Raw genomic sequence first — 27499 nt, forward strand, 5'->3', positions numbered from 1 at the left:
TCATTCCACACACCCAGATAGTGAAAGTGCTAAGTTCTACTCTTGTCTCTACTGGCACCTTGCCGTTTATCTCAAGGATCATGTGTATCTTTTTTTTTTTTTTAGCATAACAATCTATGATAATTATATAATACAATAACATCATCACATATACCCATGGTCAAAATTATTTACTAGGAAAGTTTGCCCAAACTAACTTTTTATCCATGAAAGATATGATAGTTATTTCTACCCAAACTTTTATATATGTTCCAATAGTGGTTTACATTTCCATGTAGTTATTGTACATAAAATTTCATCAAGAGTGACAATGAACAGCAAATTCTAATATAAGTAAATGCTCTTCAATAGAGCATTTCTCTGCAATGAAACATCATTCACAGTATATGTGCCATGGGTGGTTTCTTCTCCTTCCTTTAGATTAACACAGGCTATTAGTGAGGCTGCTTCCCAGTCTCCTTATTTAAAGGCCAAATTCTAGTTAGAGACTAGCTCAGTGTACGCGTACATGAAGCACCCCAGACTCAGTCTCAAGCCCATTAGACAAATAATCAAAAAAGTGTACAATGCATGATGCAAAACTACAGACACATTCTCAGTGCTAGAGTATATATAAGAGATTTACCTGAATTTTACATTCATTCATTTATTTATTGTGAATATGTGCATGCATGAGCTTATTCATGTGGAGAGATGTGTGTGTGTGTGCACAAGAGTGTATACACACATGTATATTCACAGAAACATGTGTATATGAAAGGCAGAAAGCAGCCTTGGACATAGTCTTCAGGTGCCATACATCTTTTTATTCTTTTTATGAGAGAGGGTCTTGCTATGTACCCCTGGCTGGCTGTGAACTCAGAGATCCACTTGCCTCTGCCTCCAGAGTGCTAGGATTAAACCTAGCAACCATGCTAGGCTAGTCTTGTTATTTTATTGTTGCCCTTGTTTTTAAGACAGTTTCACTCATTAGGCTAGGCTGGCTGGCCAGCAAAGCCCAATGATACAGCTTGTCTCCACCTCCCCAGCAATGAAACTATAAATGTGCCACCATACCCAGCTTGTGTACAAACCCAAGTTCTCAGACTTGCTCAGCAGCATGTTACTCCACGAGCATCTCCCCAGACCCCAATTTTACTTTTAAATCACCAAAATGACCTTTAAAAACCATTAAGGATGGCCTTCACTAATTAGAAGTAAGTTGTGTGAAGGTGTAAACATCAATACATGTTTTCTTTAGTATACACTCTTACCTTAGGAGAAGTAGAGAGGTCTTTCCCTGTAGAAGCTGCGGTGTTTTCATTCACTCCAGTCCTCGGAGAGAGGGTGGGCGGAGCTGGAGCCTTCCTCTTCACTCTCCTTTCAATTTCCCCTTCTTGAACTGTATTGACCAAATTATTTGGAGAAGTTGGCTTAGGCTCATAAAAAGGATTTGACCTAAATGAAATAAAAATTATCATTAAATGTCTCTCAAAAAATAGTTTATTTCCACCTAAAGTAATTTTTAAAAAAAAGTTCTGAAAACTGCTTTCTCAAATAAAACCAAATCAGTGAAACCTAAAATTTTGAAGTAATGACTTTTAATTCTGGCTCATTTCAAACCAGATTTAGAAAAGATTTCTCTATCTTAAAAAAACAAACAAACAAAAAAACCAGGCAGAGCTTGACTCAAGATGTTGATGGTGGCAGCCACCAGCACTCAACCCACCTCAGAGCTGGAGACCCTCAGGGTCTATGAGGGGAGATGCAGTGGCAGAGGATGGGTCTGCAGAGCACACAGTGTCCCTGGAGCAACTTAAAAAGGGCAGGTCTCATGGAAAGATGCTTTTAAAAAGTGGTCTTCTGTCTGCAGAGGATGGGTAGCAGCATGTCATTGCTGAGTGGGGCCTGTACTCAGCCTGCTTGGGGGTGCTGCTGCTCAAGGCGTGATGAGCATGCCTGGTTGTGGGTTGGCCAGCTCTGAGGGCTGGGAGTGTGCAGTGGCCAGGGGCCCTTACAGATCCTTCCCAGAGACTCAGTACCCTGTTGCAAGGCCACCCTGACTCTGGGCAAGAACAGGATATCCGAGATGGGTCCAATATTTACAGTGTTTGAGAAACCAAAGACCTTGAACCAGACCAATGACTCATTGCAATAAGTATTTGCATGCAAAGCTGTTAGTGAAAAAGAGTATACTGTGTGACACAGCAGTTTGTGATGTCACTTGATGGATGCCTGTGCAATGGAGAGATGGGTGAGGGTGGGGCGAAGCAGCGTGTGCAGTGGATAGAGTGGCTACCATGGACGTATGCATGTCATCGCTGGTGGGGCCAGCAGGGTGGTGTGTAGCAGCCTGAAGCTCATGCAGGATCTGGGCCTGGATGTGCTGTCAGCCATATAATCACCCTGGCTCTGAGAAATAAGACATTCAAGATGCAACATGGTTCAGTTTCTGCATTAAGGACCCTTCAAAGACCTTCATGGTCTGTGATGTTGCCAGAGGTAAAGCTGGTGTCAGCAGTCCATGGTGTAGCCAGGGCCATGCTAGTGTCTATGGTCCATGCTGCCTCTGCAGGCCATGTTGATGTCTGTGATCTGTGCTGCTGTCTGAGCCCATGTTGATGTTCGTGGTCCATGTTTCTACCAGAGGACATGTGGATGTCTATGGCTTGTGCAGCCACTTCAAGCCATGTTGAGGTCCATGGTCCATGCTGATGTCCATAGTCCATGGTGCTTCTGAGGGCCATGTTGGTGTCTGTAGTTGGTGATGCTGTCAAAAATCATGTTGATGCCTATGGTCCAGGCTGCAGCTGAAAGCCATGTTTAAGTCCATGGTCTGTGCTGACTCCAGAAGCCATGTGGAAGTCCATCATCCATGCTGCCATGGGCTGTTATAGGAAGGGAAGCCTCTTTTGCAGTGGTATTGATGACTACAGACTCATAACTGAGAATGAGAGACATCGAAGGCTTCTGTGGCAACCTCCCCTCCCCCAACTAAAAAATAAAACAAAAAATCAGTCTAGACAGGAAGCCACTGAAGAAAGTACTTAAAAAATTGTGATGAAGATGCTGAAGTGTAGCTCTCCACAGTTGACAGCTTCTGGCTGAAGTGGGGAAAGACTCAGTTCTCTTTAAGGGGCTGGCCACAGGGGGCTTGATCATGCTCCAGTGAGTATATGGGCAACACAGATTGGACTTGGTGTATTTTTTTCTTTTGGCAGAGGGTACACAAGGGTGTGAGGGTGGACCTGGGAAGAATGGGAAGTGAATGTGATCTGGGGTGGAATGGGGTGGAGGCCACATTGTATGAAATTTCCAAATAATCAGTAAAACCACTATGCTAGAAAAAGAAAATACTAAAAACAAGACCATGTGCAATTTAAACTAGTCTACAAAGGACCTCAGGGAAACCATGTTTAAAAGTGTTCTTGAAATCAGTTTGTAGGTACTTTTTACTACATTTTTATTTACTTTCTCTGTGTGTATGTGTGCACGCTATGACATGTATGTGAGCATCACATACATGAGAGCTGGAGTAAGGCCATGAAAGTATATTAGTGAGAATTTTCGGATCTGTGTATACCAGGGGGGTTAGTCTGTAATCTTATTTTTGTTTCTGTGTCTTTATCTAATTAGCTATCAGTACACACTAGCTTCATAAGAGGGGTTTGGTAGTGTTCTTTTTCTATTTTATGAACAATCTGAGAAACATTGTTCTTAGTTCTTTGATAATCAGCTGGAATTCTGAGGTGAACTTATCTGGGTCTGAGTATTTTTTGAGGGGGGATCAGGAAGTGTGTTTGTTTCGGGGCTTGTTTTTTAATTACTGCTTCACTCTCCTTCCTCTAGTATCTTTTTGAGATATGTACTCATGGCTTCTGTATCACACTGATACTCGTTGAAGTTTCTCCCTTTCATCTATGGCTTTATTACTGATTTCTGCCCTGGTTTTAATTTTGTTGTTGTTGTTATTGTTCACTAGTTTCAGTTTGGCTGGTTTTCACTTTTGGAATACTGTAAATTGTATCATTATAGTGTTTGTTTGTGATATAATTTTTAAATATAGGCACTTTGGGCTTTAATGTTCCCTCCTGGGGAAAGGCTTCATTGTATCACATAGATCTGATATGCTCTGTTTCATTTTCATGTGATTCTAAGAGCACTTTTAACTTTTTTTCAATTACCAAATCGTTATTCAATAGCATATTGTTTAGTCTCTGTGAATTTGTATATGCTCTGCTCTTTCTCCTACTGCTGAATTCGAGCTTTATTCCTTCCAGTGCCCTCCGAAGAGCTGGCTTGGGAAGTCATAAATTGCTTTAGCCTACTTTTGCCATAGAAAGTTTTCCTCCTCCTTCGATTATGACAGGGTGGTATGTTTTACATATGGATCGACAGATGTGACTCTAAGAACTTGAAATGCACCCTTCCATGTCCTTGTGGACTTTAGTGCTTCCACTAAAACACTCAGCTGCTGACACTCGACAGAGGCCCATAGGCTATTGAACAGATCCACCTCTTCTCATTCATGCACCTTGCTCCCTCCACGCCTTCCAAAACCAGGTCTGACATGGTTGAGACTGAGAAATGTGGTTAAGTCAAAACTGAAGACGACAGAAATGCAAAAGAAAAATCCTCCAGCTTCAAAAAAAATGACCGACAAGAGAAGCAACCTGGTAAATCATAGTGAGACAAGCACCACCAATACCCTCTGCACATCTCCCAAGTGTTGCCTTAAAGTACTTCTTCTATGAGTTTAATCTTGTCTCAGTTACTGTCTACTGCTGTGAAGAGACACCATGACCACGGCAACCTATAAAAGAGATCATTTAATTGGGGGCTGGCTAACAGTTTCAGAGGCTGAGTCTATAAGCATCATGGCGTTGGCAGCAGGCAGAGAGGCATGATGCTAGAGTATGAGATGAGAGCTTGGATCTTACTTAGAAGGCAGAGAGACAAAGAGAGGCACTGGGCCTGACGTGGGCTTTTAAAACCTCAAAACTCGCTGTCAGTGACACATCTCCAACAAAGCCACACCTCCTAATCCTTCCCAATAGTTCCACCAACTAGAGACCACACATCAAATATTAGCCCATGGGAGCCATTTTCATTCAGACCACAACTCTGTAGGATACAGTGTAAGGAGTAAGGTTTTTCCGCCTGCCGCTGGTCTTGTCCCACCGCCATGCCAGCCCCAATTAACCCACTGAGACTCTGTATTTAATATAATGCTGTTGGCCAGGTACTAGTTTCTTATAGGCTAGCTCTGTCTTAATTATTAACCCATTTCTATGTAGTTCCACGTGGTCTTACCAGGGACAGCTGGCTGGCAATTCTGCTTTCTCCAGACTCTCCATCTTGACTCCTCCTTACTACTTCCTCTTTCCTCCTTGTCTCCTAGTCCCTCCTATCTTGCTTTCCTATTGACCAACAGTGCTTTATTCATTAACCAGTATGAGAAACATATACACATAATGACATCTCCCATCAATACAGAGGTTGGACCAGGCTTAAATGCCTGTGCTGCCCTTTCATATCAAGAGTCAGAACGGCTGACAACAGAGGCCAGGCCTTCATCTCCCACTGGCAAAATGCTGGTGGGATAAGCTGAAATCTACAGTAAAACTCAAGACAACCCAAGGTTCCTACAGTTGGTAAAGTGCAGTTCAGTCAGAGTGTCTTTTTTGTTTGTTTGTTTGTTTTGATCCAATGATTTTAATTATTGGAACACACCAGTTTTAGAAACTGAAAAAAGAAAGAAGTCAGCTGTTGCTCTGATGGGCCTGCCTTTGTATGTCACTTTCTAAGCCCGCATTTTCATGTTTTGAATAGAACAGAATGAAACTTGATTTGATGGGGTAACTGAAGGTGATCATCTGTGTCGTGTGGTGGCACTTTTGTGTATGCTCTCACCTTATGAGTTAGGACTCGTGTGATGCCATGGGAGTGTGCTAGGGTGGCATCTGACATGAGCTGCTGGTGCAGGCAGATGCTGCACAAGTGCTCCAGGTGTGGAGGAACTGTGCAGTCCTTGATTCCCCATCAGCACAGGCAAGAGGACGGAAAGAGCGACAGCGCAGCTGCACCACCGAGGCTGTGTGTGTCAGTGGACATGGGAGGTGGAGCAGGAGGGCTTGAGGCCTGCAGCAATTTTCTCATGGTCTGCCTTTAATGTCATTAGCCCCTCTCCCCTTTGCTTTTGCTTCACTCCTGTTTGTTTTTTCAGTATTTCATGTTTACAATATAATAGGAGGTGGATAGTCTCCTTACTGGTGTTCTATTTGCAGTTGCATCTCTTTTCCTAGATTTAGGGAATTTCCATCCACGATTTTAATGAAACTACTTTTTATAACTTTAGTGTGAAATTCTCCTTATGCCCATCATTTATAAATTTTGTCTTTTTGCAGTGCTCAAAAGATCTTGTACATTCTATTAAAGCAGTTTGTTAAACTTGTTATTGAGCACAGGGTGGCAGAAAAATTTGTCTATTTTGGCATTCTTTGTGTCACTGAGCAAAAAAGTAGTTTTGCCTTTGAACTATGCACGTGAATAACAGCTTAGTTATATCATTAATTACTGTCCATTGGAAAAATATTAAATAGGGAGAAAAATAAAAAACATTAATTTAAATGACATTATTTATTATTATTATTTATTGTTTGGAATTATAGAAATATGACCAATTTTGGTTAGATTCAAGATGGATTAACTAAAATATACTGAAAATACAAAGCAAGGGTATAATAAAATTTGTACTCTTTTTCTTTTGCAAATGTTTCACTGAAAAAAAAATACTTTATATATTTACAAGGAAAGTCACCTTGATTTTAAAATCTGCTATAGATTTACAGTATTGATATTCATAGATTGTAGAATTCATACAAATGTATAAAAATTTGAAACAAAACATGGTATTCTAGATACAAATGTTCTTCGGTAATTGAGAGTGGAGTTGCTCTGATTCTGTCTGTGACTACTCCAGACTGTAAGTACCATAGCTTCTGGCCTACCACTTCAGAAGTGTCCAGCTTATTGATTTGAATATCAAATGCTTAGTAGCCTTCAATAAACAGCATCTCTTTTCACCATTAAAAAAAATACTTTAATTAAAATGGACACGTAGCTGAATAAACCTAAAGGGCTTCCTTGAAAAAAATAACATACATTATAGCAGAAGCGACTGTATCTGTCCTTAAGAGGTATGTCATACATGCCCTAAGCCCTACTCAGCTTCCACTTTAACACATAAACTGGAAAGTACCTGTCAAACACACAGACACCTGAGAAACCTGGGCAGTCCCTTAGTGTGATGGGAGATGTCATTCGGTAAATATGTTTCTCTTATTGGTTAATGAATAAAGCACTGTTGGCTAATAGGAAAGCAAGATAGGCTGGACTAGGAGACAAGGAGGAGAGAGGAAGAAGAAGGGAGGAGTCAAGATGTAGAGACTGGAGGGAACAGAGGTCAGGGCCCTCTCTCCGGTAAGATGTGGAAATACTTAGATTAATAGAAATGGGTTAATATTTAAGACAGAGCTAGCCAATAAGAAACTAGTAACAGGCCAACAGAATTATATCTAATACAGCATCTCTGTGTGTTATTTGGGGCTGGCACAGCTGTGGGACCAGGCCAGCAGGTAAAACCCTACTCATAACACTTAGTGTAAGGACACAAGCCAAAGAGCTGATGGATATGCTGCGGATTGCTTTACACATCAAAGGACTTGGTACTATTTACTGGAGCCTATATGATTTCAGGTCACAAGAGACAGGAAGAATGTGGTAATAGAGGATGAGGCTCAGGAGCTTTTACTTGATAAAAGGTCATTAGTTCATTACTAGTTAGGACATAGTATGAAAGATTTATCTATGCCTCTGGTATTATACCTACAAACTTCTGGAGAGAAAAGATGAGAAATACCAAGATATACATACCACCTAAGTTCTTCTGGGAGCTATATACTAGCTTTAAACTTCTGTGTATATCTTTTAAAAGGCTTTTTTTCTGGATTTGCACTGCTAACCCCAGGCGATTGAGCAATTGAGAACACCTTTAAAAGGCTGGCTCTGGTCAAAAGGAAACTCCTAGTACTCTGACTTTAGTTTTCACAAAGGCGTTAAATGTTTAAGTAAACACTGCTGTCTCCTTAATTTGTTAACAGGAGACCAGAGGGTGTGTATGCATGTGTTATGTAATACCTATGCATCTGGGACTGGCTGAATACTTGGACTTACAGTTTGCGTTTATACTCAAGTACTCTAGGTGTGTGGCTATTACTCAGCACCTACACCACCCATGAGGAACTTCATTTTGATCACACATTAGCTCTTCAAAGAAAGCAAGCATAGTAACTTGAGCTAATTTTTTTCGGGGTTTGGAATAAGATGATTTTTATGTTGTACCTCTAAATACTTGAGGATTTGAGTTTTCTCAAAATGTAGCCATAGGGTCATAAAGCACATGTAGGAATCTCTTTCTCAGCCCTGTGTGTGTGTGTGTAGATGTATGTACCTGTGTTTATGTAAATGTGTGTATCAATGTATACATGTGTGCATACAGCTGTGTGCTCATATGTGTGTACCGATCTGTGCATGTGTATATATACCTGTGTTCATGTGTATGTGTACATATGAACCTGTGTGTACCTGTAGGTAGGTGTGTGTGTGTGTGTGTGTGTGTGTGTGTGTGTGTGTGTGTGTGTGTGTGTATAAAGTGGAAAATGGTTTAGAAACACAGTTCCAAAGCAACATAAAACAGAATCAAATTCCTTATTCTATCAAATAAAAGTCCCCAAATATTTAAAGTTGGTTATTAGAGTTCCCTTAAATAACCTTTTTTTCTAATTCTCTACACTTCAATCATTGCTAGCTTGATGTGGTTTCTAGACACTCTGCTGCTCCTTCCTAACAACTATAATAATGTCTATTGGGAGATGCAACTCCTACTAAAGTACACCATTCTGATGATGAGAGCTGACTGCCCCACAGTAGAGGGGTTACATTACTCTCCGTACAAATTTTGATTTGTCATATGATGTTTTTTTCAATCATTTCAACTTACCTCTGTTTTAAAGATTTTTTCCTATTAAATTACATATTAAAGGAATAATACTTTTTCTGATTTTTAAATGTTTTTCTGATTTTTAAATGTTAATGGCTAACATTCATTTGTCCAAGCAGAGATCCATTTTAAGTAAACATACCATTATTGTTTAAAATACTTATGATTAAGTATTTTACAGATCTCCTCTGAACCCTACAAATTATTTACATCAAAGAAACCCCAAGCCCAAGAATTCCAGGCAAGGAATAACTTATGTGCCGTATTTCTTATAATAAAATTAGAAAGTCTTGTTCCTATGAAAACAAATTTAAGTGCCAATCATATACAATGAATGGCCCAAACTCAATTACAATTTAATTTAATAAAGTTTTCATGCAAGTATGAAAACTGATCACCACAGTAAGAAAGCAATACTCCATTCTCACCAGTTTTCTTTCCAGAAGACCCCTCTTCTTTCCTGCCTTCTAGCTCTAACCAAAAGACTACTCAGTCCCCTTCTCTCGTTGTAGTTTGCACCTCCTAGAATTTGTAAAGAATGGTAGTATCTAATATGTACATTTTGTGGTCTGGTTTCTTTCAGTCAGCCGTGCAATAACATATCAATAACTTCCAACTCTTTAATCCTAGATAGAATTCCACTACATTACATAGGCTATGACTTACACCTTTGCTGGCTGATGAACAATTTGAGTCCCCCTATTTTGTTATTAGAATAATTAAAACTATTGAAATGCTCCTGTAATTCTTTTTATAAACATTTTCATTCATTTCTCCTAGATGAATACCCAAAACTGGGATGGGTGAGGTAAATGTGATTAATGTTTTTAGAGATCAGTGACTGAACTATTTAAAACTCTAAGAGTTCTATAAAAGTTAGTGACTCCAGCAGGGCATTGGTGGTGCATGCCTTTAATCCCTGCATTTGGGAGACAGAGGCAGGCAGATCTTGTTGAGTTCAAGAGCTGGTCTACAAAGAGAGTTCCAGGGCAGTTTGGACTGTTATACACAGAAACCCTGTCTCAAAAACCCAAAAAACAAATAAAACAAAAAGAAGAAAAGGGGGGAAAAAAGGAAGAAAAAAGAAAAAGAAAAAAAGTTAGTGACTGCATAGTCTTGAGAATACTTGGCACAACCACACAACCACTCTTTTAAACTTTAGCCATTCAAATGTGTGTGCACTGGTATCATAGTATGGTTTTAATACAATGTCTTCGAAGACCAGTGAAGTTGACTTTCTGTCCAGTTCCACTAGCTACCTTCTTCAGTGTGAAGTGCTCAAATACACCCCTTTTCTGATTCAATCTGCTGTAAATATTTTGTCATATTGCTGCTGTTAGGGAGTTTTTGGTGTTGGCTAACTTGGCCACCAATGAGGCCACACACATCTAAGCATACACCTCATGTCTTATGTTTTAGGGAATTGTCCTCTGTGCTTAGTGGAGAAACAGACTACGCTCCATCCTGAATACATCTCCCACAATTGTCATGGACAATTTACTCACACATATGCTACAATCAATACTCAGCTAAAGATAAAGAAGAATCTCTACGGAGCTCTGAAATTCTGAGGATGGCCATCTCCTCTCTAGTACTCAATCTGCAGATTTTACCACATTGGTTTATTAATGCTGGTGCCATAACTGTAAATCCATATTATGTGTCTTCAGGGAGACTTTTAGGAACAGTGTGAATTTTTCTAACCCAAAAAGGTTGGAAACATTTCCAGATATGAACTTGAAAGACAATTGTGGGACCCACCCTTTTCTCTCTCTGTTTTCTTGTAGATTATTGTTCCTTGCAGTTTGTGTTCAATGTCTCAAAAACATTGTTTCAGCTGGACAAAGCAGCCCTACAGACTACAGCCAGGATTTCTGAATCTTCATCGAATCCCCCATGACAGCGCCCCTTACCAGCAGGAAGTAGTTTGGAAAGAACGACGCCCAAATTCCCAAATATTGTGTATAAATGTTTGTTTTCATTTAATTGGACTTTGTTATATAAAATAAAATAATAAAATAAAAAAAAATTTAAAAAAAAACATTGTTTCAAATATCTTGCTCCATTTTTTAGTTGCTTAAGACTGGATGCTATTGCATCACAGCTAAAGTAAAAGTTTAGTTGTTGCTGTTTAAATGCGCTCAGGGTCCTCCATATTGACCCTATGCAGCTCCAGACAGTGATGTGAACCCTTTCATCTCCATCCCAGATTTGAGCAAAATGGCAGCTCCAAGTACACTGCCTATTCATACTGAGCTTTGGGAACATGCTGTGAAGCATCTGGACAAGTCTTCTATCATGTATAACTCTATCTTCCCACAACAGAACTATAACAAAACTAAAGCAAATGACTACAAATTTCAATCAAAACCACCCACATGCCATTTATAGTATAGTTTCAATGAGAAAACACAATTGGAATTCAACCAGGTTCCACAGTCTCCCATATTTGTTGCTTTAGGGTACACATACACCTTCATGAAGAAAATAAAGGTGAAAAATAAAAGACTTCTGATGGCCAGGAGGACTGTTGCAACAGACTGTCTTCTGGACATAGCAGGGGTGTTGGTCCCACAAGCTTTCAATAGCACTGCTGCCTACACAAGACCACACCAGTACACATTCAACATGGATGGAGGAAAGGTTCACAAGGTCCCACCCTAGCTGAAGAGCTACAGGCAGTCAATGGCAACAGAGGGAGGGGAGGAAGGAGGGAAGTTTAGTTTAATTTGCCACTTAGACAAACCCCAAGTGGTTGCTCAAGTCTAAATAATCAGCCATACTCATGAGTCAGCACTAATTAGACTCAGTAATTTTTTTTCCTTTTCTTTTTCTTGGTTTGTTTTTGTTTTGTTTTGTTTGTTGTTGTTCTTGTGTTTGTGTAATTATAAAGGACAAGGACATGATTTTGAGAGAGGAATGAAGGGGGAAAATGATGTAAATACGGTGTACTCATGTATGAGCCCCCCCCCCCCCAATCACCATAAAACAAAGAGACAGGATCTTACTGAAAAGATATTCTCAAAAGCCTTTCGGGTAACAGGGTGAGTTACATGCTAATTTATACAATGCATAGAAACATTTTAAATCACCTGGTTATATTTCAGAAGGGTTTCCTTAAGTTATTATATAGGCTAAAGCTGTGATCATAACAAATGAAATAAATGTGCTTACTCATCGAACTCGTCTTCACTTTTTGAGCTGTCAGCATAGAGGTACTTGCTCATGTCCACAGGTCTCAGGGCTTTTCTTTTTGTAGACTGGGGTGGAGAATCCTTTATCGCTACACAGGTTTCTGGCTCATCAAATGGGTTCAAATGCTGTGGAGTCTGTACACCTTTAAAGGGATTACAGCTGTTATTATAAAAAGACTCTTCTGGTTTTTTAGGTGACGCTGTTTCAGTGACTGGTTCTATAAAACAACAGCAAAAGAAAGGTTAAAGTAACAGCATATGAGAGCCTCTATTTTTTATGTTGTCAAAAATAGACAGTCTTGAATTAATGAACTATGAGGTCGAGAGAATGCAAAAGCAATAATGAATCAAGAATATACTTTTGAAGAGCTAAGGAACCCTAAAAAGCTCAAAAAATATAAACTGTAGGATTTCTTCTTTCTTCTTTAGGATGAGAACTCTTAAACACTGCTTCTTTAGATTGCTAATATCTCATATCAGCCTTAAAAAGGGTGATTTTATTTTAAATTACACATGTATGTCTGTGCATGTGGATTTGTGCACATGAGTCACACCCGCTAAAGCTAGAGTTACATGTGATTGTGAGTCTCCTAACATGGGAGCTATGAAATGAAGGAGGGTCCTTTGCAAGAGCATTACATGCTCTGTGTTACCTCTCTACCCTTTCTCATGACAATGCCTCAAGTGTTTAATTACTAGTATGATAGCATATAAATTTCAGAAGTTTTAAACCACTTGGGAGTGCTCACCATTTATCTCACGACAAGACCTTGCCATCCCAATTTAAGGCACAGTAAATTTGATTTAAAAAAAAGCATAAAAATGGATGCTATTCTTTTTAAAACAAAACATCTAGTCAATAAGAATAGCATAAGGAAACTAGAGTTCAAATGCCATATTAAAAGCATGCTTGGTGAAGCTGGGGATTTAGCTTAGTGATAGAAAGCTTGCTTAGCAAGCCCAAAGCCCTGGGTCCAGTCCTCAGTTCTGAAGAGAAAAAGTGTGATGGGGAAAATTAAGCCATGATGGTAAGATCACAAATGTGCTAAACAAAACTTACTTTAAAACACTCAAATTTTAATTTGAAAACAAATTTGAACACAGTCTTGGTGATAAAAATAGGGGTTTTCTAAAGTAGAACAAGCCAAAAAATACAGTATATTAAAAGAAATTTAAATTATGCCAGACAACTCTAACAGCATATTTTGGTAGAAAATGGAAAATCCTTTATTGAAATTCTGAAAAGTAACTTAAAGGCTCAGTCAGGAGTGCCTGTTGTGTAAGCAAGAGGGCCTGGGTCTAGACCCCCAGTGTCCACATGGCAGTCTAGGCAAATCCCAGGGACTGTCACTATAGCTTAAACTGTAAGCTCTAGGCTGGACAGACTGTTCAGAAAAATCAAATCAAATCAAAAGTAAAAATAAGATGGGAAGCAATAGAGGAAGATATCTGAGTTGACCTCTCCCCACAACTACTATCACTACCACAGCTACCACACAGAAAACTATGATTGTTTTATAAGTAACACCTCAAGCAATTTAATCTAATTATTACTTAAAAAAAAAAAAAAAACCTTCAGGACATATACAAATGACTTCCTAGAACCCGTTTCTGCCTCTCAGCATTAAGATTACAGACCCCACCGCCTAGGTCTAGTGGCTTATGCAGGTGCTGGGGATCTGAACTCAGTTCTCATGTTTGCACAACAAGCAGTTTATCTGCTGAGCTAGTGTCCCAACCTATCCCTTAGAAGATTACTTCATTTTTATTTTATGTACTTATTTTCCCTGCCTGCATGTCTACATACACACCCACACACTACTTATATGCCTGGTGCCACTGGAGGTCAGAACAGAGTACTAGATCCCCTGAAATTTCAGTTCCAGAAGGTTATAAGCTGCTAGGTGGGCACTGGGAACTAAACTCACAGCCTCTTCAATAGCAGCAAGTGCTTGACTGCTGAGCTATCTCTCTAGCATCATGAATGTTTTTGAAGCGGGATGGTTTTACACTGGCCAAGCTAGTTTCAGCATCCTGGGTTGAAGTGATCTTCTTGCTTCTACCTCCTAAGTACTTAGTACTATAGTCACAATCTACCATGCTCCATGCTCAACATGAAATTTTTGGAATTTACAGTCAAACAACTTAGCCTTGAAAATTCATTTTGTTTTTGCACTGAAGAAAAAAAAGAAACCTAAAACCCTGTGCTAAGATTCTATAAATCATAGTGAAATAACTTTAAGTATAAAATAATTCATAAATTTATAACAAATGCTGAAATGAATTTAAATATAGCCAAATCTAGAGAAAAGATTCAATAATGATGTATATTTTGAAACATCATCATAATATCCAAACACTACTAAAATTTTTATTATAATGTGAATAAAACATTTTCCATTCATTATATAGAAAGAGAACATGCCAATTTTTGCTCAATTTTTTATTAACAAATTTCAAATCACAAATACTTATATAACTGAAAACTGATCAACATTAAGTAAACTTTTATTTCTACTTTCAATATAATAATTATAGTTGGGTGGTGGTGGTGCATGCCTTAATCCCAACATTTGGGAGGCAGAGATAGGTGGATCTCTGTGAGTTTGAGACCAGCCTGGTCTACAGAGTGAGTTTCAGCACACCCTGCACTGCACTATTACACACAGAAACCCTGTCTCAAAAATAATATTATTATAGAGACTGATATGAGCAAATTTATCAGTTATAAAATCCAAAACAAAGAAGTAGGCATACCAATACAGAGTGGACTCCATATTGCATGTGTGTTTTGTTTCTAACAGCAAGAGAAAGAACATGAAGTTGGGTGGGTAAGGAGGTGAGTATGATCTGGGAAGAGATGGAGGAGGGAAAATATATATTTAAAACATATCATATGAAAATCTCAAAGAATGAGACTTTTTTTTATAAAGTAGGCAAACTATAGTGTACCAACAATAGCCAGCCATGAAGAAGAACTTCAGAGTATGTCATACAAACAGTAACAAACACAATGACTTTTCAACAGGCCACTGAAGCATTGAATGTTGTTTTAAAAAAGATAAAAAACAAAAAAGATGAATGAATGAGAATTAAAACTGTTTAAAAAAATCTAAAAAACTACAATATATTTTTCTTCCTCAAATACTCTTGTTTACTGAAGATACAAATTTTGAATTGGTAAAAGTTATTTCTGGGAGATACTTATTCCAAAATTTCTGGCATACAGCAAGGAGAATAATAGTTGCTACATATTTCATTATCTTTACACATACATAATCTTTATACATAAAAGATTGTGAATAAGGTTGGCTTAGCATTTCCAAACAGAAATTAACAATCTTGTGTTACCACATGACACATTATGTGACTATTCTTTCCACTAAGTGGCTTCACATATATTTTGCAAAGTTATGTATTTAATTTTGAAATGAAAAGTCCAAATGCTGGTATCCTGAAATACTTTCACAATATTTTTAGAACACACACACTCAAGTATAAGCAATACATAACCCAAAGCGGCAAGTGTGGTCATGAAGAGACATGTCCATTCACCTCGAGCTTACATCACTTCTCTCGTCCAGCCTCAGTGACCTCATCTACATAAAGTGGTACATGAACTCATGGCCTCTGAGACTTACTGTAAATTTACTTGTAGTGAGATATTCACCTTGTCCGTATCAGTGGCATAGACCACACCCATGGGAGGTGGAGACAGGATCAGACGTGACCTGGGGGAACTAAGGCTGAAGAGGGGGCTTGGAGCTCTCTTGCTTGGAGCACAGGGACAGGAGCATCCAAGGCATCCTTGGGACCAGGAACCTGCTGGTGTTCATCTGTCTATGTTGTGAGTTATTTCTCCCTGAATAAACATCTATTCGGCCTATTTGTTTCTCCTGATCCTTATTAAACATCAATATTTACTCTAACACTTCTTAATATTTTAAATATGTTCGTAATCTGTAGCTCACAAACAAAATTAACCCTCAATAATTTAAACTGACTAATTTGGAGTGAGAAAGCAATGGAAGAGAAAGGATCATAAATGACAGTGTCCTAAAGGAGCGATCCCTGAAGCTGAAACCATTTCCATCTTGACAGGTGCAAAAATGGTTTAAAAACGTGGAGTTTTCATGAGGGCAGTCAAAAAGATGTAAACAGTAGTCGACCATTCTTGCGTTTACTCTGAGCAAGGAGTTTAATTAAACAGTAGTCTCACTTCTTCAACAGCCCTTATTCAAGCATTAAGAGTTTAAAATGACTTGGTAAGAAAAATGATTTGCTTGTGGTACCCTTTGCCTCCTACTGGCTTGCCTCGCCCAGCCTTAATATGAGGGTTTGTGCCTCGTCTCATTGTAACTTGCTTTGCCATGTTTGGGAGGCCTGCTCTTTTCTGAAGGGATATGGAGGAGGAGTGGATCTGGGGGAGAGGGGAGGTGGCAGGGGAGGGACTTGGAGGAGAGCAGGGAGGGGAAACTGTGGTCCAGCTGTACTATATGAGATAAGAATAAATAAATAAAATTTTTTAAAAAAAAATTGATTTAGGGGGAAAACCTCTGGACTTATGTTTTTTACAAAATAGGTGTGTGTGTGTATGTGTGATGGTAGTGATTCTCCCTTCTCTGCTCCATGCTATCTATCACATACATACAAGTCACCTCCACTACTAATACTCAGCCAGAGACATGTATCTGGAAGTGGCTGTTTGCTGGCTGCCTGGACACCAGAGCGAAACTATCTCTGCTTCCTCAATGCAGGCATGTCCCACAGCGCAGCGTCGTGTGGTATGCCCATCAACGAGGCTTCAGTATAACAACTCAGTAAAACACTGGCATCTCAATATTAGACCTTTACTATTTTTCCAAAAACTGAGAGAAAGGATTAATAAATGATCACTGCAAGTGATTAGATGCAATAATAATATAAACAACAACCATCTTCTGAGAAAACAGCTCCAGAAAACTTGCACCAGAACTTTTTGTGGGCCTCCGTTAGTTACCTACTACAAGCAGAAGGTCCCCTGGAAAGGTTGAAGCGACCCTGACCTAATGTTTCATTAGGAGCCACTTCACTGCAAAGTTAGGGTGTAGACAAACACGTTACCTTCTGAGTCAGGGTCTCCAAATGGATTTAATTCTGTTATGTCAGGTTCATCAAATGGATTTGTATTCACAGTGGCCAAGTCCTTTTGTGCATCATCCAAAAAGTTAAGTGTGTTGATAAGTTCTGAAAATAAATGCATGCATGAAGTTCATCACAGTTATAATGAATCATGAGTTTTGGTAATGTGTGAAATATTTCAATATATTACAATTCACATTAATAACACCTGCAAATAATAAGACAGTATTTTATGAGTGGCAGAAGGCCATTCAAGTATTTTGTAGTACACCAACATTTGAAAATAAACCAAAAGGAATATATTTAACATAGGAATTACATCAGAAAATGAACCATAGTATAGAAACTTTCTATGCCAACTAAATTTGACTTCTGAGTGCTGAATAGACTTGTAGAAAAAGTCATTTAAACATATACAGGCGCAAATACTAAGTGTGTGTATAGTAAGCTCAATAAAGAAGTGGCGTGCTATGTGGTTAAGAGTACTCAGAAAGTGATCAGAATAACTCATGTCAAGACTTGGCTAGCAAATTTGTGAAGGATAAGGTCTGTTATCTTGTTGCCTTGTGGTGCACTACAAATTACCACAGAGAACATTCATGAAATTACACAAGGACAAAGCTGATAGCTCAGCATCAGAGTGTAGCAAGTCACAGGACAGGAGACAGAAGCAGGAGGAGTAAAGCTTTAGACCTTCAGAGGAACTGGCTGATCTAGCTGAAGGCATGTGTGCTTGCTTTATGCAGTCATCTGGATCTTCATCTAAGCTGCTCAGAGCATTCAACTGGTTTACAATCTCTGTAAACAGAAGCCAGTCAAGACAAACGTAAGGTCAGGGCACTTCACTAAAGAGCAGCAGAAGCATGCTGTTATCAAAAACAGACAGGAGATGTGAGATTAATCAAGAGTTACATTTAGAAATGTTACTTTGATGAACTATAACAAAGGTAAATAACTGGACATTATTGCAATCATATTTTACTGTTAACATTTTTATTAGTAGCACAATCACTATGTTAATAGACACAAAACAGTAACAATAAAAGATGTTAAGAGGTTTTTACCAGATTTCGGCAACTCTTAGAAACAACAATAAATACCTTTGGAGAGTCAGTCACTTATTTGTCATGCAAAATTCGTAATGTAAACCAAAGAATTTAAGACAATATCTATCTGAATAAAGCAATTCTTCATGTTCTACTATGCTACAAATCAGTAAGGAAGGAACAGAGCAGGGAGTAACTACTATGTCCCCCTCCTACAGCATCTGCTTTAGGCAATGCTATCTACCCCAGGAGAGACAGCCAAAGACAAAGATAAAGAAGAAAACCACAGAACTCACTCTGTGTATGAAAACTATTTTTTAATACATGAATCATAAGCAAAATAAACAGGCCTTACTGGGCTCACCTGTTTAGTCCTCAGAATTTATAACCCTACTAGGCCTAGGAAAATGTTGTATATGAAGATAAACCAAACAGATCCAGTAATTTCATGGGAAATGAAAGAAACAAAATACAGAACAATTTAAATTTAATATCAATACAACTGTTCTTTAGCACTATATATCTAAGTAAGCAATAAATGTTATTTGAATCAAATCAAAGAATACATGTTTGTAAAAGGATTGCCTTCATACACTTATTTTTTTGAAAAAATATTTATTTGTCAGTCTGTGCCAAAGCTTCTGCTTGGGACAGAAGGATGAAAAGAAACAGACATGGTACTGTCCCCAGAAAATTTACATTCTACAAAGACACTAATAAAATACTGAAGCATACTTAATGAATGACTCTCAGATTATTAGGATTTCAGAAATGTTATAGGTCTTTTAACAAAATTTATATAGAAAAACCAATAAACTTACCAACTTCCTATGTTCAAATAAAAAATATATTTTATATGAATAAAAGTACTTTGGATAATGAAAATAAACTATTGAAAATATGGAATAAAACACAATTAAACCCAATTCAACTCTATGACCCTATTTGAATAGCAGTATATTTGTGTCTGACTGAAAAATGCTTTCCTTTATTTTATCATGCTCATATTTAAAAATAAAAAGTTTAGGGGGCTGGAGAGATGGCACAGCAGTTAAGAGCACTGACTGTTCTTCCAGAGGACCAGGGTTCAATTCCCAGCAACCATACAGTAGGTAATAACTGTCTGGAACTCCAAGATCTGACACCCTGGCACAGACACACTTGCAGGCAAAATACCAAGGCAAATAAAATAAAGATTAATAAGTTATTAAAAATAAAAAACTGTATTACATTTATTTATTTTATGTGGGCAGGGTAGACGTCATGGCATGCCTGGTGGAGGTCAGAGGACAACTTTCAGGAGTTGGTTCTCTTCTATCATGGGGGTCCCTGGAGCTAAACTCAGACCCTGGGCTTGGCAGCAAGCACTCTTCCCTACTAAGTTATCTCTCGAGCCCTTACGGTGCTAAAAATATTCAAGAAAAAATCTTAAGACTTATTTTAGCTTTAAGAGAGGCAGAGAGCGGGGGGAAGTGGGGGAGACACGCGTGCATGCATGAGCATGTGCAGTTCAGTACAAAAGACCACCAAATCCAGAAGAGAATGTCAGACACCCTGGAGTTCTGTGGTTGGGAGCCCCCAGACATAGTGCTGAGTAACTCGGTCACTGGAGAAGGTGTGTCTGCTCTAAGGCACTGAGTCATCTCATCAGCCCACTGGGCTAATGGCTTTTACTCTTTCTCTGTAACAAGTAGCAGGAATTCAGTAGGAAAATTCATTCACAAATTACATCCTTTCCAGCCCACTAGTCACTGTAACATAGTAATTTTTGTAAAAGCATAATGAGTTGGAGAAGTAGCAATATCAAAGTATTTACTAGTTTTTACTTTTTAGTTTATTAGTTGTGTAATTTTTATAATTTTGCAAATGATGTATTTTTAACTTTGAAAAAATGACCACTACCAACAAAACAAATACTACTAGCAGCTAAAATATATTAAGCAGTAAGAAAGACTTTTACATGTATTATGAGTCAATCCTCACAAACAGCCTGTGGTGCTATTGTTAATGTGTAGTTCTGCTTATATATTAGAATTGTTTATTTGCCTATATTTCCAAATGTGTGATTACTTGGTGAAAAACTTTAAATAGTACTCAAAGCCTTACAGTTCCTTTATATAACTAGGACAGTTTACATCATTTTTTGTTTATAAATCTAAACTCACAGAACATAAATCCACCATTAATTAAGCATCTCAAGAGATTGTAATAGAACACTGAAGAACCATGTGGCCTAGTCATTAGTTTCAGATATGAATATTGCTCCATGTAGTTTTAGGTACACTATGGAGTATGTGCAAATTTTATCAAAATAAGTCTCCAATGAAACTATATTATTTATATCACAATTTTCCTGAATGTTTCCAATATTTCCTCCTTCTCAACATGCTTTTGGTAATATTTAAAGTCAATGCTGACCATTTCTTCATTAACAACACACAGAATTTTTTTCTATTGTTTTCACTAAAGACAAACTGTCCTGTTCTTCCAAGCCTCACACATTTATCCTAAGCTTAAGTAAATACTAAAAGTTTTGCTTCTAGAATTTTTTTTCTCATATTAATGGAATGGAAAGGTAATCAAGATTATCTATACCAATGCTCCTCATGTATAATACAAAGAAATGTTAATCCAAAATTTTTAAACCTTCAAAGAAGCAGCACTTATTTATTAAGTATCTCTATTGCCCAAGCTAGTGCTTGTTCTCATGCCTTTTATTTTAGGGGAACGTGGAAGAGCAAGGCATCGCTGACTATATAGTGAATGTTATGAAAGAGGTCACCCTGAACATCAGTGAAACCAGAAGAAGCGGTGTAAGGTTAGACCACTACCTGAAATTTTACTTACATTTGAGCCAACACAAGACCAGAGATGATATTATTTATTATTATTATTACTGTTCTTATTATTAAACATAATGACAAAATGGAGGGCATTTCATGAGCATAAAGGGAGGCAAAGGGAACCTGACATATTTAAGGACCTAGAGGTGTTTGGGGCTCACACCTGAGGTGAAGACTGTAATAGGATGAAGCTGGCAAATGTTCAACTGAAAAAAAAATGTGACCTCTGCTCTGAGAGCCGTGGGCAGCCACTACAAGCTGCAATGCATACTCTACAAACCCGCTGGTGTTTTGGGCAACTGCAGAGAGGCGCCCTGGCACTGTGAGGGAGCTACTTAGCTGGGAACAACCTGTGAAACTTCCCATGAAAACATTCCAACTGGCAGTTGCTATGTGGATTGGATCCCAAAATACCTACCTAGCTTTGCTACATAGTTACCCTTATAACTTTTTTCTTTCTTCCAAATTAGAGTTAATTTTTCTTTTTATAATCAGAAAAAGTTTAAAAAAAAAAAAAAAACTGCAGTAAAATTGCAACAACGTGTTACTGGATTTTTTTTTTTTTTTTTTTTAAATAGGAAGACGTTCCCAGGAAATATCAATCTGGCCCAGTTCATCTATGCAACACTTTATTACCTTATGTTGCTGGGAATTTATACACTTCGAGAATATTAACAATGCTATGTAATTGTACAGGAAAGAATTCTACCCTACACTGCTACTCAAATTGAGCAATAAACCCACAGAGCCAGCACTTATAGCAGTGTACTGGTCTTCACTTGCTTCATACTGGTGCAACCGAGGGAAATGAAATTAGGGGCAGGCAATCGAAGTGAAGGGTCAAGTAATTTGTGACTTCACTGTTAGAAGTTAAAAAAAAAGATAGAAATTGACCAACAGATTATCACACTGAAAAGGGGGGAAATGGGGAGGCAGCATGAAGAGCAGGTGGCCACTTCCTTTTAAGAAGCCCTGCAGGGTGAATTAAAGGAAAAGATAAAGTGCCTGGAGCTGGGGCACACCTCAGAATCTTGCACCACCTCATTCTTCTCGTAAGTATAGCTGGATTTAGTGGCAATATATCTTATTTTAAGATAGTCCAAAATAGTAACACTTCAACTTCTTGACAAAGATCAAGGTCAAAAAGATGTTACTTTCCTCAAAGGATTAAGCCTGTAAATATTTGATTTATGGATACATCTAACAGGTTTAGTAATGCTATTTTCAATCCCAGAGCAAATCATATGGGGAAGGAAGGCAGAGGCTGCTTCAGGCAGGCAGGCAGCTACTGAGCATTCATTCTTCTTACATCTTCATGCCACCCCTCTCCAACTGTCCTTCCCAAAGGCTTATATATATATATGATTAAGTTGTTCTCCTACCCTCAAACAGAAGTCCATCAATTCCATATTCGTTTGGCCAGCCTCTCTTAATCTCAAATACTACACTTTAAATACATAGGCATCTGTGAAATTTTTGGGTGTGTGTGTGTGTGTGTGTGTGTGTGTGTGTGTGTGTGTGTGTGTGTGTGTGTGTGTGTTTGTGTGTGTACGTACACCCACAGAAGCCAGAACAGTGGTGTTGAATACAGAAAACCCTGGGGCTGGAGTCACAGGTGGTTGTGAATTGCTGCCCAACTTGGGTGCTAGAAACTGAACTAAAATTCTCTGGAACAGCAAGCAAGTGCTCTTGACTGCCAAGCCATCTCTCCAGTCCCAGTATGCTGTAGTTTTTTTAACCTAGCCTCAACATTCAACTAACTGTAAGCTCCATTCATGGCCTCTCCACACACACCTTTATTCATCCTCCTCTTAGCTCTGCTCTGAGGTTGCACGTGTCTGTGTGTACCTGTGTGCTTTGGAATCAGGGTCTCACGATGTAGCACGGGCTTACCTAGAATTTTCAGTGATCGTGCTGCCCTAGCCTCCTGGGTGTTCAAGCTGCACGTGTGTGCCACCGTGCCTGGCTCTCACCAATGTCATTTCTAATTGGCAATTCAAGATAAAGTCTGGGTTTTATTAGACTTCTGAATATGCATAAATAACCATTTTCACCATGAAAATATGTTTCCCTTTTAGGACGCCTATCTCCTTTTTTTCTAATCCTGTGGTGACATCTAAGATTTACTCTGCCTCTTATTACTGTACAATCATCAGTCTCCATCTTTCCCACTCCAATCGTCCCTTTTTCTTGGCTCAAGAACATGCATAAATGAAGATAATTCTCAAATGTGTACTGAGTGTTATTCACATAATGAACCCAGAAAATACCCTTACATACTAAAATATTTTTAAAAATGGAATTAAACTGCTGTGTCTATATCACGTTCATCTTGTATTTATAACACCTAGCATTGTTTTTATTGTATAGAACAAATTTTATTTTGTGAATGAATGAATGAATGAGAATCATCATACTTCACATCATACTTATTAGGGCACAGATAAAAGATATCCTTTAATTATAGAAATCATTTTTTTACTTACCTATGCATTTATCTCTATGCATACTGTTTGCATAGGTACATAAATATTTATAATACCTACATATATGTTTATATCTATGTGTATATGTGTATACAATACATACATACATCTATAATATCTCATTTGTTTTTAGAAATGTGAAGCCACCACCCAAAAGATCTGATGTGTTAAAGCAATTACTTTAATTTCTCATGGCCCTGGATTTGACTATACTCTGTCTGGACTGACTATACTCAGAGGTGTAGTTCACTGTAGTCAGATAAGGGATAAACCTATTTCTTCTGTGTACTTGTTATCGTAGCTGAAGACTAAAACAAGGGCTATATGGAGGCATCTGCTCTTCAAGAGGACTCCCCATAAAGAGTCCTGGCATCCTCTCAGTAGGCCAGCATCATGGTAGACTTTTTACATGGCTGACGGTTCTCTCTACGGCTTCAGCAGAAGCTACAAGACATTTCTACTACAGTCTATTCATTAAGAGAAATGTGTAGAGCTAGCCATTAGATGAGAGGCAACTATAAATATGAATATTTGGAAGAAAGACCCTTAGAGGACATTAATAGATCAGAATTTGGACATCATTTTCTTAATAGAAGCATATTAAGTAATTCTTTACATATCACTTCCTAGTAATTTACTTACTGCACAATTAAAGTAAATTTCAGAAATGCATATCCTCATGTGAGCGAGGGTGAAGAACATCAGTACTGTTTTCTAAAGTACTCTCATGGGTTTTCAGTTACTCTCCAGCCCAGGATCTAACTATTCTGTTTTCCACATGGGATTAATTTTGTCTTTTCTAGAATGTTACATAGATAAATGGAATTTTAAAAATGCATATTCTGCTTTGTACACTCTCATTCATTTGCATAATGGTTTTGAGAATGATCTTAGTTGATGAACATTCTAAAGTCTATTATAGCTAGACAGTATCCCTTTCATGAACTAACCATAGTTTAGCCATTCCTGTTGATATACACCTAAGATAGTTCCATCTGAACTATTCTAAATAAAATAGCTATGAAAATCTTTGTACAAATCATTTTACGGACAGTTTTTTTTAAAGAAAAACTTAATTATATTTGTTTGTTTTAGTGTGTGTATATTTTGTCTGCATGTATGTATGTGTTTCTCATGCAAGTTTGGTGCCTGCAGAGGGCAGAAAAGGGCATCTAGAACCATAATTAAAATAGTGGTGAACCACCAACTGTCTTTGTGGGTACTTGGAATCAAATATGTCTCCTTTGGAAGAACAACAAGTACTCTTAACCACTGAGCCATCTCTCTAGTCCTCTCATTTAACAGTTGTTGTTGTTGTTGTTATTATTATTACATGTATATTTATTATTATTACATGTATATTACTTGTGTGGGTATGTGTATCAAGGCATGCATGTAGAGGTTAGATGACAATTTCGTGGAGCTGGTTATGTTAGTTCAAGTATTGCAATCAGGTTACCAGGCTGATGTCACAAGCACTTGAACATTCTGAGCCATCCAGTGACCCACAGCTTTCATATCTTTTGGGTAAATACCAAGGAGTAGAATTGCTCATCTAAGAGGGCAGTTATTGGTCTAGTATCTTAGGAAATCCCCCAAGTAATCATGCCATTATATGATCCTCCAAACATCCTGCAGTTTCAGCTGGTTCACATTCTTGCCAACATTTAGGGTTGCCAGACCCATTATGTGGGTGTGGAGTTGCATCTCATTGTGATTTTGATTCGCATTTCCTTGATGAAAAGTGAAACTAAAAACTTTCACATGTGCCTTCTTAGTCCAGATATATGGATCTTAGAAATATGATTTTTTTATCATTCTGAGTGACATAACCCCAACCCAGAAAAACAAATATTGCACTTTTTCTCTTTCTTATAGATGTTAACTTTTAAGTTGTATATATGTTTTTTTCATTTAGAATATCCAGAGGTTAGGAAGCTAGTAAAGGACTAATAGGGAGGAGAGGGATTCCAAGGGAGGGAAAATAGAATATAATGTTATAAAGGTACAAAGGAGAATTTTGAATAGGAGAATTAGATGGAGAGGGGATGCAAGAACAGAATAGAGGAGGGAATAAGGCAAGAGATAATACTGAAGGTCTTTTGAAAAGCAATATTGAAAGCTACTACTGTAGAAGCTTCCTAAAATATGTACATATGTAATAGAAATGTACTATGCTACCAAATAAAACCCCCAGTTTTGGATTATATTTTTTGAGTGGTTGGATAAAGGGTCCCCCAGCAATACCCCCAAATGTTACAGACTACTGTCAATGACATTGGTGACCCTCTCCAACCTGATGGTTAAGACCCTATTACTGAAGACACCACATAATTGTGTGATCAAATACAGAGAAATAACCTACTGCTCAACTAGAAGTTTCACTCCTACTGGCTAGCATTAGTAGTGCTGGAAGTTATTATACACACTATCAGAGGAGAAATGAGTATCATCCAGCTCCAATCCCCATAAACTATAATATTAACCTGCCTGGAGGATATGATCACTGGAGAAACAGTGGCATAAACGATACTTATTTGTTTTGGACTTAAGGCCTGCTCCATGAGATAGAACCATTATTTGACACTATTAATGAAGCCAAGAACTTGAGACTGCATAGACAATGGGCTATAAGGGAAAACCTACTATTCTTCTCCTAAGTGAGTATAGCAATAAGATGACTCCTAATAACATATTACTAAACCCACAGAGCAGTGCAGCACTCCATTCTCATTGAAGAAACTTCTTGCAGTAGAGGATAATTAACAGAGACCCACAACTGGACAATGTACAGAGAATAAGAGACTCTGGAGCACTCTGCCCTAACTGGCATGTCTTTATCAGACCCCTACCCTCAAGACTCAGCAAACTATGCAGAAGAGGACACAAAGATGGTAAATGACTCCAGGGAAACAACATTTTCCAGAACAACAGGACTGATGCACATATGAACTTACACAGCCTATGACAACAAGCACACAACCTGAACAAGTTCAAGCCAGACAAAACCCCAGAACAGAAAAGGGGAAGTGGAAACCAAGTCTTATTTCTAACCAAGAAGCTTTTGGCAACTGATGATAGCTTCCAGGAGAGGGGAAGTCATTTTCTTCATGAAGTAATGCTGGGTATATCAACCACACTCCAGGGTAGCCCTCATGCTCATGACTAGTTGGCCAACACAAAACAGACTCCACTGTGGGAACAGGGGAGGATCTAAAGAGAATTGGGAGAGAGTAAAATATGATCAAAATATATTGTATAATTAAAAAAAATAACAGTAATGGGAATTAATTTACCAGAGGACCCAGCAATCCCCCTCTTAGGCATAAACCCAAATGATCCACATCCATGCAACAAAGACATGTGCTCAACTATGTTCATAACAGCATTATTTGTAATAGCAAGAACCTGGAAGCACCCTAGATGCCCCTCAACTGAAGAATGGATAAAGAAGATGTGGCACATCTACACAATGGAATACTACTCTGCAGAAAAAAATAATGGAATCTTGAAATTCGCAGGCAAGTGGATGGCACTAGAAAAAACCATCCTGAATGAGGTAACCCAGTCACAAAAAGAGGAACATGGTATGTACTCACTCATATATGGATTTTAGACCTAGAGGAAAGGATCGCCAGCCTATAATTCATACCACCAGAGGCACTGGGATAAAGATGTATTCTAAGAGATTCATATAAAGTCCCCCAGAGCACCAGAGCACATGGGAAGTGGGGAGAGGGGCAGTGAATGGAGAGAAGGGAAGAAAGAG

General features: G+C 38.3%; 1 protein-coding gene across 9 annotated transcripts in view; it reads right to left on the bottom strand.

Annotated features, from left to right (window-relative positions):
* Ehbp1 (EH domain binding protein 1) overlaps positions 1-27499 on the bottom strand; it is a 272080-nt gene that overhangs the window by 119646 nt on the left and 124935 nt on the right. For 4 of the 9 annotated variants that reach the window (XR_007835535.1, XM_051200630.1, XM_051200627.1 and 1 more), the window contains exons 7-10: positions 18049-18153; positions 17338-17460; positions 12215-12452; positions 1254-1437 (exon numbers count right to left, since the gene is read on the bottom strand). Coding sequence is in view for 8 of the 9 variants with exons in the window: in XM_051200630.1 (XP_051056587.1) it covers positions 1254-1437; positions 12215-12452; positions 17338-17460; positions 18049-18153 (650 nt within the window). In the remaining variant the exon portion in view is untranslated. The remainder of the gene's footprint in view (positions 1-1253; positions 1438-12214; positions 12453-17337; positions 17461-18048; positions 18154-27499) is intronic. The other 5 variants (XM_051200633.1, XM_051200628.1, XM_051200632.1 and 2 more) reach the window with 3 other exon arrangements.

This window comes from Phodopus roborovskii, unplaced genomic scaffold, assembly GCF_943737965.1.
Source record: "Phodopus roborovskii unplaced genomic scaffold, PHOROB, whole genome shotgun sequence".
Classification (NCBI taxonomy): Eukaryota; Metazoa; Chordata; class Mammalia; order Rodentia; family Cricetidae; genus Phodopus; species Phodopus roborovskii.